Source organism: Schistocerca gregaria, chromosome 3 (assembly GCF_023897955.1).
Source record: "Schistocerca gregaria isolate iqSchGreg1 chromosome 3, iqSchGreg1.2, whole genome shotgun sequence".
In the NCBI taxonomy this organism is placed as follows: domain Eukaryota; kingdom Metazoa; phylum Arthropoda; class Insecta; order Orthoptera; family Acrididae; genus Schistocerca; species Schistocerca gregaria.
This window is the reverse complement of record NC_064922.1, coordinates 696,230,906-696,243,108: the sequence shown is the minus strand read 5'-3', so window position 1 is coordinate 696,243,108 and position 12,203 is coordinate 696,230,906. Positions and strand designations below refer to the sequence as shown.

The following is a 12,203-nucleotide window of genomic DNA, read 5'->3' as shown; positions in this document are numbered from 1 at the left end:
TGAATTATGACCCTTATACACTCCCACGAGCTAAGGACCCGACTAACGAGATGTTTATTTTGATCTCTACTCCAATTTTCTGTACAGGTTCCAGAACTCTCGGAACCGAGACGATGCAAAACTTTTTTTGATGTGTGTAGAAGGTATCGTCTACAATAGAAAAAATAGTATAACAGGGCAGTATTCAATAAGAAATAGCAAGGTAGAGCAGAAAGTGAGTTACTATGAACAGTTGAGGGTTGTTCTCAAAGGATTCGACAGCAAATCAACGCTGATAACAATACTTTGTGGTGCAACACTGCATATTCTCCACATTTTGCTTTCACCATCCGTAAGTACCCTCGAGCTTAATATCGTAGTGGACTGGTTAATTATCTAGCTGTAATATAACATTTTAAGTTAGATTTCTTAACTACTAATATGAAGTAAAGGAACATTTTCTTTTGGTTGTGGCAGTCCTACGGAAAGTCTCATCAGAAACAAAATGATGGAGAAGAACACATTCGACATTTGGCATGACCCCCTGTAGAGCGAGAAGAAAAATTAAAACTTCCGCTACAGTTCCACAAAACGGTTATTACTGAAGTTTCAGCCCCACCTTGAGGTGCAACTGTAAATTAGAAATGAAACCATTTTTCTGAACAGTAAGATCTGTGAAAAATCTACCAGTATTTCAAAAGCCAATGTGGCACGTACGGCAATAAGGTTTAGGTTGACACCAACCGCTTAGGTTCCTCTCGGCGGTGAGGCGACCTCTCTTGGGGATCGCAGGACATTAGGGGAGAAAGGCTCCTGAGGGTGGCGGGGGAAGTGAGCGGTCGACGCAGTAGAGCGTTGGAGTTCTGTTGCGGACGAGCAAGTGGCGTACCGGAATGTTGGACATGAGTATTACCCGCCAGCTAGATGTGAAGATGGATGATGGATTGTCACTGAGTTAGTGTGTTCGGCCAACCTTAACACCCGATCTGTTTTGTATTCATTCACCTGCGGCGCGCCGCTTATGTATGAGTGATTTTTATTTCTTATATAACGTTAATTATGTACCCTAAGGCAGACTGGTTTTGAGACTGCTTATTAATGAACAGAAATAAAGTTCTGTGTGCTTTTTTGTATGAGCAGGTCGCGTGTGGATATCTATGCTAACTAGTATTCACAAACAAGCTTCATGCCCTGTCATTGTTTATAGAAGCGTCTGTGTGTATGCGTCTGGTGTCATTGGTGTCTGATACTACACTGTTGCAGGTGCGACCTGGGATGTTGTTGCTGTCTGTTTTATATATATAATTGAACAGGTTGGTAGGATGCTGAAAGTATATGTTCCCTACTTATTGTGTTGCTTCAGTTTAAAGTCTAAATATGACGATTGCTGCTTCCAGATATCATGTCTTGTCTGTTATGATAAATCCCTGTACGAACAAGAGACGAAGTGTAGTGGTTGATAATCTTATTTATACGTTATGTTTGTTGCAAGGCTTGTGGCCTGATATTATTACTTTGTGTGTTTTGGGGGTTATTATTGATAAAACGGCTGATGGAGCTCTAATCAATATTTTTCGTAAATTGAAGTAAATGTTACTAAGATTATTAAGGGAATCTCTTCTCCTGATTTCATATACGACAAGAGTCATATGTTGTCTTTTGTGACTTGTGTTCATTGTAGCCTAGTTGTGTAATAAAGTTTAATTTGACATATGTGACTGAACTCAGTCGAATGCTCCATTCACATTCCTGTCCTATGTTTGCATTAACGTACTTCACCAATAAGGCCAAAAAATATATATACGACAACCAATGCACTTAACATCAATGCAAATGTACGTGTCCGTGTCAAAAGGCCACACATTATATGCAAACGGTCATCAGAGAGATTATAGGAAACTGACCACCCTAAGACTATCTTTCACTCTGCCTAACATAAGTCAAACATATGTTCGAAGTGCCAGCAAAGGTCTAGATTCCAAACAAACCCAAATGGAGCAGGGTTAAAGACTGTACGAAAGGCCAGGGGCTACAAAGTAAGGCTGAAAGTGAGCCATAAATAGCTACACTTACTGGAGGCCCACCGATGCCCGGTTTAGACTGTCATTGATAGCCACCACAGAGATCTACGTAACTCTAACACACGAAAACACTGGGCTCAAAGAACTTGATACCTTTAGTAGCAGCAATAGAAAAATATATGTACCAAATAATCGTTCAGCGCTTAAACCTCCTCGATCGACCTCACACAACTGTGTTACGGCACACAATACAAGAGGTAAAAATTAGAAAAAATTTAGTAAAACTCATTCACATTGCCAGAGGCAAATCCAAGACAAACCAGAGACTGGCGGAAACAGGAAGGAAGCCAGTACGTGGCCAAGTGGATCGTGTGGACGACGGTGTCTGCGGCATAAGGGCACACACTCAGCAGAAAGAAGGCTGCGACAGAAACTCGACGGATATTCGCTAGCTTTCAAAGCATGTTGCAAGAAACGGCATCTCTTTCGCAAGAGCACTTAGCGAGGGACTGACAGTGCAGTTAACAGGCTGTTGAATGAATGTAGCAGGACAAGGAGGACACATTCGGTCATTACGAGCCGAGCCTAGCTTCATAACCTCAAGCTAGCTCCCATTAAACACTACAGTTCTCCAGTTTCCGTCACGAGTTGATGATTGGGATCGATAGAATTCACAGTAATAGCACTCGATTGCATCATCGTTATATTACAGTTAATATATGTCACAGATGCTCCAGAAGTGTCTATGAACTAGTCGGAGATGTACTCATGATGATGGCCTTCACCTGTAGCGAAATGGAGGAAGATCTGCAGCGGATTGGCACTTGGTGCAGGGAGTGGCAATTGACCCTTAACATAGACAAATGTAATGTACTGCGAATACATAGAAAGAAGGATCCTTTATTGTATGATTATATGATAGCGGAACAAACACTGGTAGCAGTTACTTCTGTAAAACATCTGGGAGTATGCGTGCGAAACGATTCGAAGTGGAATGATCATATAAAATTAATTGTAGGTAAGGCGGGTACCAGGTTGAGATTCATTGGGAGAGTCGATAGAAAACGTAGTCCGTCAACAAAGGAGGTGGCTTACAAAACACTCGTTCGACCTATACTTGAGTATTGCTCATCAGTGTGGGAGCCAAACCAGATCGGGTTGACGGAGGAGATACAGAAGATCCAAAGAAGAGCGGCGCGTTTCGTCACAGGGTTGTTTGGTAACCGTGATACCGTTCCGGAGATGTTTAACAAACTCAAGTGGCAGACTCTGCAAAAGAGGCGCTCTGCATCGTGGTGTAGCTTTCTCGCCAGGTTTCGAGAGGGTGCGTTTCTGGATGAGGTATCGAATATATTGCTTCCTCCTACTTATAGCTCCCGAATAGATTACGAATGGAAAATTAGAGAGTTCAGAGCGCGCACGGAGGCTTTCATACCGTCGTTCTTCCCTCGAACCATACGCGACTGGAACAGGAAAGGGAGGTAATGATAATGGCACGTAAAGTGCTATGCGCCACATACCGTTGGGTGGCTTGCAGAGTATAAATGTAGATGTAGATGTAGATGAACGTTATGCTGCTCGCTGCCGTCCTTCAGCTGATGGAGAAACTGTCTTCGGGCACATCGCGAAGTGCTACCAGTACTGGACTTCAACGAAGAAACCAACAACAGCGGTTCTTGGGGTCTACCTTCCTGTTCAACACTCAGGCGGCTTCGGCTGCTGAAACCTGCCAGGTACAGGGAGAAGATTAACCTGTCACACGATTACCGATACCAGGCACATCGTGGATGGGTCATCAAGGGTCATCGTAGATTTCGAAATGGGACGGAGTACACTCCCGCAGCCACTCCGAAACAGCCGCCGCACCTGCTCGCCGGCAGTCCGCTGCCGAGCCCGGGTCGCTGACATTTTCTCCTGGCCGCGCGAGCGCTGAGCTGTCTCCAAGTACGTCAGCTAGAATCCAACATGTAGCTGAACGAGCGACGGCTGATGCTGGTGTAGAAGGACGACGACGTTTAAACAGAACTCTAACGATGTTTTACTAACCTCGAAAAAGCTTCACATGTTCCCAACAAATATGCTAACTTCACAAAGGGCAGTCTCCACTCTGCACTCTGTAGATGCAACATTTCTGTTGCTTCAGAAACAAATCACCACACTGCACTCCATTTCATCAATCGACTGGTTTATTTCCTGTGGCAGCGTGCAACAACACTGAGACAGTGCAATTGTAGTCTGTATAGAAATTTTTCGAAATAATAGTTAGTACTCTATGATCACTCCTGTAACTGTATTCGAACGCAGATCACATCTTGTAGGAGATACCTGTACAGGAGATGAAGCTGGTGCCAATTATTTTTATTTCTCGTCTATTTTGTACCGAAAAATGCGTGTCGTGCGGTAGCGTTCTCGCTTCCCACGCCCGGGTTCCTGGGTTCGATTCCCGGCGGGGTCAGGGATTTTCTCTGCGTCGTGATGGCTGGGTGTTGTGTGATGTCCTTAGGTTAGTTAGTTTTAAGTACTTCTAAGTTCTAGGGGACTGATGACCATCGATGTTAAGTCCCATAGTGCTCAGAGCCATTTGAACAATTTTTTTGAAAAATGCGTAGCACGGAACCATCTCCCCGAGATTTTTGTAATGCCGATATGAAAGAAATCGACGAAGAAGCAGTTTAAGATGAAGCATAGATAATTGCCGTGCTACGAAGGTCACTCCAAAAGAAATACACACTATTTTTCTAAATATATAGTTTTCATTCCGCATATGTGAAAGTTTTAGAGTGTGTAGATACATCCTTCCCGCTTGTTCTCAAAGTTAGTTCAATCTGTTCCCGTGAGTGGCGCCGTCACAGCATATCTTCAAGATGGCTGCTACACTTGACGTTCATCAGAAGCAACATGCTGTCATAGAATTCCTGTGCTGTGAAAACGAGACAGTGGAGAACACCCACAGGAGGTTTAAAAACGCGTATGGAGATGCTGCTGCCGACCGCAGTACCGGTACAGTTCAGTCGGTGAGCAAGCAGGTTACGTGATGAAAGCGGGCACGGCAATATTGAGGATTGTCCTCGCAGCTGCAGGCCTCGTACTGCACACACTCCAGACAATGTGCAGAGAGGTAACGAATTGGTGACTGCTGACAGACGCATCACAGTGAACGAATTGTCACGCTACATTGGGATAGGGGAAGGAAGTGTTTGTAGAATACTGAAAGTATTGGTGTTAAAAAAAAAAAAGTTTGTGCCAGGTAGGTTCCCAGGATGTTGACAGTGGCTCACAAAGAAACAAGAAAAACGGTATGCAGCCAACTTTTGGAACAGTACGAGAATGGTGGAGATGAATTTCTTGGAAGAATTGTGACCGGTGATGAAACATGGCTCCATAATTTTTCACCAGAGACGAAGAGGCAATCAATGGAGTGGAATCATGCAAATTCACCCAAGAAAAAAGAATTCAAAACCACACCTTCTGCTGGAAAAGTTATGACTACGGTGTTTCTCGATTCCGAAGGACTCTTGCTTCTGGACATCATGCCAAGTGGAACCACCATAAATTCTGATGCATATGTGACGACACTGAAGAAACTTCAAGTTCGACTGAGTCGTGTTCGACCACATCGGCAACAGCAGAATGTTTTGCTGTTGCACGACAATGCATGGCCACATGTCAGCCAAAAAATAATTGAAGCTATCACAAAACTCTCTTCATGGAACAAGGTTTGAAGATGATGACTCCCTTGTGCACGCTGCCAAACAGTGGCTCCAACAGGTTGGTCCACAATTTTAGCATGTGACCATACAGGCGCTGGTTCCAAGATGGCGTAACGCAGTTGAGAGGGATGGAAATTATTTGGAGAAATGAAAATATTGTACCTAAAGGATGTATCTACACATTGTAAAATTTTCAAACATGTAGAATAAAAGAAGGATTTAAAAATATATATATAGTGTGCATTTCTTTTGGAGAGACTTTCGTATAACAGATATCAGAAGTGGCATTCAACACTGAAAATTAGTGAATGACGTCAGTGACCTCATTATTATTACTGTCACTGAAACTGCAATGTCAAACTGAGCAGTGCGTAGGCGTCCTTGGCAAAACGCGACTCAAGAGGCACGTCAGGGGGCAGCAGCTGCGTCTGCAGCGAAGTGCGCCGGGCCGCCGACGCGACACCGCCAGACGTACCATGGCCGCGCCGCTGCACGCACACTGCACCCACGCACAGCCGCCGCTAATGCTGCTGCTGCTGCTACTGCTGCTGGCGGATTCAGTAACAGCGGAAGGAGATCCCCTGGTGGTGAGCACCCGCCAGGGCGCCGCGCGCGGTGTCCACAAAGAATCCAGCAGCGGCCGCCGCTTCCTTGCCTTCTACAACATGCCATACGCCAAGCCTCCAGTAGGACCACTAAGATTTAGAGTGAGTACAAAATGGTACGGATTGGGGGTGCCGACGCTTTTAGCTTACCTGGGCCACACTGGAGGAATACGAATATTTTTGTGCTGCACATAACTAATGCTACTAACTATCACCGCCGAGAAAGAGAGAGAGAGAGAGAGGCAGAGAGAGGAGTGAGGAGCGAGAATAGATTGCGTGCTCTCTTCCTGATTAAAAATATTCAATTTCTCATAGCCTTACAGAAACTGAATTTTGTGGATTTTTGTGGACAGATGTTCGCTTCTTGGGCCGCACTGATTCTGGTTTTGGGCAGTATGCGGCCCGTGGTCCACTAGTTGAGCAGCCCTGGTATAGACGCTGTATGTATTAATACACCACTCGCGCGATCCACACATGCCGTTGCTGATTCCCTATCTAACGTTCTCCAGGGATAACAACATTTGATTTTCTATTTTTCACCTAAGTATTGACCAAATTAAATTTTTTTAAATACTGTGACACTCTACTCACATAGAATTACAATTTTATGTCCAAAATTTAGCGAAGTAAGACAGGTAATATTGTCAGAAGTTGTTTGTTTTGCTTAAGGTAGTGTAACTGACGAAGAGCAAATAGTCAATCTGTACTCATCCAGTATTTGAGAATATGAGCACATACCGACTTCCAACAAACTTTACAATAATTTCAAACCTTTGAGTAACTTTTTCTCGCCAACAAGTGACACAAAATGATGAAAGGGAAGAAGTTTCTCATACTATATTTTCGCTCTTCGTGCAGTAAACCTTACTACCAACAGTATTCACAGCGCAGTCTGCACACAGTATCCAGATATACTGCTGAAAGCACGTAAAATATTTTGTCACTGTACGACACATAGTTCAATTCATATGATATCATACACATAGAGATTTAATTTAAAATGACACGCAGTGAAACTTCGGCATCAGGCTAGATATTTTAATTTACTATTCGTTGCTACTAACTATTAGTAATATACTTTGCGTACGGTATTTACAATATCACTGAATGTCGCTGCAAATTTATGTCATTGTACAAAGAGCTATGACATCATACATACTATGATCAGTGAAAAAATAGCTTTTCTTGAAATGGAGGGAAAATACCCAGATTACAATCATCCACTGCCTATAACGAGAGCACTTAGCCACTTCCAACAAACTATAAGCATAATTTCAAACCTTTCCTGAACTTTTTCTCCTTTTCTAGCTTAATGTCAAATATTTAGCACATAACTCATTTTCAAGGTTAACAGACGTTTGTAGCTGTTTCCTACATGTAGTTTCTATTCTTCAAATGATAGGAGGTTTATTGGTTCTTGCTCTAGCTGAACATAAAGCCTCAAGTTTGATCTTTGCAAGTCCTCTGTGATCTTCACGAACAGAACATATGCAGAAAAAGTATAAAAAATTAAAGATATTTTACGATTAATCTCCTGCTTTCCTCCACTAGTTCTGTCCCCAACTAAGGTCTTCATCTCTACTCATCGTCCACACCGAATATCTTCCGTAATAATGTATGCATGAGTTACTTCGATCACATGCCCTTATGTTTGTTTCTTATATGTACAATATGTTATCTCTCAAATAATGCTCACACCTCATGCGTGGTCTAGTTTCAAACGAAAACGTTGTTATGTAATTTGTTACAAAAAAGGTGGCCTCGCTAAAGTTTTATGTTACGAATCGACAGATTTAACTATAATTCGGTTATTACGTCATTAAGTTCAAGGATACTCATGCGTACTCTGTTGAAAACCATGGGTATTGTCTATGTTTTCCTTTCACCCTCAGTAAACATAATACAAACCTGATCATAACGCACGGCCTGTGGCGTAGTGTTTACACACCCTGTGACTCATGCTGATGCAAATGTATGGACATACTGTGCTGTCTTATGTAGGTACAATTTACCGTCAGTCCTTACTTGCTTGTATTTAATTATTATTATTGTGATTATTATTATTATTATTATTATTATTATTATTATTATTATTATCTTCTTCTTGGAGATGAGGTCAGTCTATGAAACTCAATAAAACTTTCTTTTATCAAACAACGTAATTTTTCGGCCAGCATTCGCGTTTTTTGTGATGTTACTATTATGGATAATAGGCCGTAGTCCAAAACATATATCTCTGGGTTGTTTCTTCTTCCACAGAGAGGATGCGTATAAACTGTTCACTTTGCTGAGCTTTTTTGACACCGTAACAGCTTTCTGAGATTTTAGAGTCTCTGACAATGTCTCCAGCAGTGAAAGACTAATCGTAGAGGCAGAGAAATATTAACCACGCACTAATTCCCATTGTTAAAATCAGTAAAATTTCATTTTTATACCTTCCTTCGGTCCTTACTTGCTTGTATTTAATTATTATTATTGAGATTATTATTATTATTATTATTATTATTATTATTATTATTATCATCATCTTCTTCTTCTTCTTGGAGATGAGGTCAGTCTATGCAACTCAATAAAACTTTGTTATATAGGTTCATGAGCTGTTGTGCTTAGTGAGGGATTTCTTCTACTCAAATTTCCCTTCGTCTTAGAGCATTCCTCAGCGCACATGCTCAACAGAAGTACATATATAACAAATTAACTTTGGTCCCCATAATGCAAACAAAAGACGACCGGAAAACACACAGTTACTGTTGGCAACACTACAAACAGTGAACACGTAGAATTAAAAGTCTTTAAAATGCACACAGTGAAATTGAAATGTTAAGTGAAATGGTTTTTCAGACTCTGAAAATGGGACGTCCTGTGGTACGCAGGAAAATGAGGTCCACTATGTGATACTAAGATCTCCAAAAATCGTAGGAAGGTTCGAGGGATGTTCAATAAGTTTGGTCGTATGGACACTCTCATTCGAGGTGACAAACTGATCACAATCAGACAATTCACTGCACAAGTGGACGTGTCTGTTGGTAGGTCTGACACATTCGCCCAGCCGTTGGGGTACACAAAAGTGTGCTTCCACTTGATTCCTCGCCGCCTAAAAGAAGAAGAAGACGATAAAGATCAACGAAGGAACATCTTTATGGAACTACTTGCACGTTACGAGGTTAATCCTGACAACGTTTTTGTCGAATAACGTCACAGGCGATCGAACATGTTTTCTTCACTTCTAACCGGAAATCCATGAAGCCAGGCCATGAAGTGGCACTACACCACCTCCCCCTCAAAAATAAATGAATAAGTAAATCAAAGCCTCTTCCTCAGGCGGTCTTCTGGGACTCTGAAGTGTTTATTCTGTGTTATATCCTCCCGCATGGTGCAACGATCACATCTGAAGTGTACTGCGCTACCCTCAGGAAGTTGAGGAAATGATTTAAGAGTGCTCATCGCCAAAAAACAATGCAAACAAACTTCTCCGTCTCCATGATAAAGCAATGCCTCAAATACGTGTACGCACCCAAAAGGGGCTCACAAAACCTCATTCGACTGTTCTTCCACATCCACCTTACATCGCTATCTCGCAACTTCCGGCTTCCATCTGTTTGGCCCAATAATAATGTACTTCGTGGGAAGCAGTGTATGGAGGGTGGGGAGGTTATTAATTTAACAAGGCGTTGGCGTCAATGGCCCAGTAGACTGGTACCATTTCCCAGTAAAGTGGCAAAATGCCGTCACGTTGGACGGAGATTATGATGGAAAACTGGATTTTGTAGCCAAAAAGAAAGGGAATAACATGGTGTATCGGAATACTCGATATAACCAATCTGAAAAAAAAAAAACTCAGTTGCATTACTTACTGAACGGCTCTTGTACAAACAGTTATTTAACCTTGAGCTCCAATAATTTGTTTCCTACGTAAGAATGACAGAATCTCAACAAAACTGTAATACAGAAACATTTGCCTCCTTTATTATATACATAAACAGATGATGTACACTACAGGCCATTAAAATTGCTACAATAAGTAGAAATGCAGATGTAAACGGGTAGTCATTAGACAAACATATTATACTAGAACTGACATGTGATTACATTTTCACGCAATTTGGGTGCATACATCCTGAGAAATCAATACCCAGAACAACCACCTCTGGCCGTACAAATGATTCAAATGGCTCTGAGCACTATGGGACTTAACATCTGTGGTCATCAGTCCCCTGGAACTTAGAACTACTTAAACCTAACTAACCTAAGGACATCACACACATCGATGCCCGAGGCAGGATTCAAACCTGCAACCGTAGCAGTTGCGCGGTTCCGGACCCTCTGGCCGTAATAACGGCCGTGATACGCCTGGGCATTGAGTCAAACAGACCTTGAATGGCTTGTACAGGTACAGCTGCCCATGCACCTTCAACACGATACCACAGTTCATCAAGAGCAGTGACTGGCGTATTATGACGAGCCAGTTTCTCGGCCACCATTGACCAGGCGTTTTCAGTTGGTGAGAGGTCTGGGTGACTGTGCTGGCCAGGGCAGCAGTCAAACATTTTCTGAATCCATAAAGGCCCGTACAGGATCTGCAACATGCGATCGTGCATTATCCTGCTGAAATGTAGGGTTTCGCAGGGGTCGAATGAAGGGTAGAGCCACGAGTCGTAGCACATCTGATATGTAACGTCCACTGATCAAAGTGCCGTCAATGCGAACAAGAGATGACCGAGACGTGTAACCAACAGCACCCCACACCATCACGCCGGGTGATACTCCATAATGGCGATGACGAATACACGCTTCCAATGTGCCTTCATCGTGATGTCGCCTAACACGGATGCGACCATCGTGATTTTGTAAGCAGAACCTGGATTCATCCGAATAAATTACGTTTTGCCATTCGTGCACCCAGGTTCATCGTTAAGTACACCATCGCAGGCGCTCCTGTCTGATGTAGCGTCAAGGGTAACCGCAGCCAAGGTCTCCGAGCTGATAGTCCATGCTGCTGCAAACGTCGTCGAACTGTTCGTGCAGATGATTGTTGTCTTGCAAACGTCCCCATCTGTTCACTCAGGGATCGAGACGTGGCTGCACGATCCGTTACAGCCATGCGGATAAGATGCCTGTCATCTCGAATGCTAGTGATACGAGGCCGTTGGGATCCAGCACAGCGTTCCGTATTACCCTCCTGAACACATCGATTCTATATTCTGCTAACAGTCATTGGATCTTGACAAACGCGAGCAGCAATGTCGTGATACGATAAACCGCAACCGCAATAGGCTACAATTGGATATTTATCAAAGACGGAAACGTTATGGTACGCATTTCTCTTCCTTACACGAGGCATCACAACAACGTTTCACTAGGCAACGCCGGTCAACTGCTATTTGTGTATGAGCACGTTGTAGGTGTCGCCACCGGCGCCAACCTTGGGTGAATGCTCTGAAAAGCTAATGATTTGCATATCACAGTATCTTTTTCCTGTCGGTTAAATTTCGCGTCTGTATCACGTCATCTTCGTGGTGTAGCAATTTTAATGGCCAGTAGTGTATTATAGACTACGGAAGATGCTTCGAAAATGAAAGGTAGCGGAAAGCGTGTGGCATAAAAACAAACAGCTTTTACTTAGTTCCGTATACTGATAACAGCTCCAAGCATACAGTAATAATAACGTTCTTCTTCAGTAAACGTAATAGTTGGTTAGCATGATAATTACCGGAAAGTAATGACCACACGTAATATTTACGACAGACCAACATATACTTCTGAAACAATGCTTGTCAACGAGAGTTTCTTTTTGTAATGTTTTCTGAGTTACCGAATTGCTGTGATGATGCCTGTCGCTGATGTCTTTACAGGTAGAGGAGAATTGCAGACTAATCTCCACTTTTATC

At 42.7% G+C, this 12,203-nt stretch overlaps 1 protein-coding gene across 1 annotated transcript in view; it reads left to right on the top strand.

The window, feature by feature from the left end:
* The first annotated feature begins 6,150 nt into the window (after window positions 1–6,150).
* LOC126355943 (venom carboxylesterase-6-like) overlaps window positions 6,151–12,203 on the top strand; it is a 131,099-nt gene continuing 125,046 nt past the window's right edge. The window contains exon 1 of the mRNA XM_050006527.1: window positions 6,151–6,417. Coding sequence (XP_049862484.1) covers window positions 6,187–6,417 — 231 coding nt within the window. The 5' untranslated portion in view covers window positions 6,151–6,186. The remainder of the gene's footprint in view (window positions 6,418–12,203) is intronic.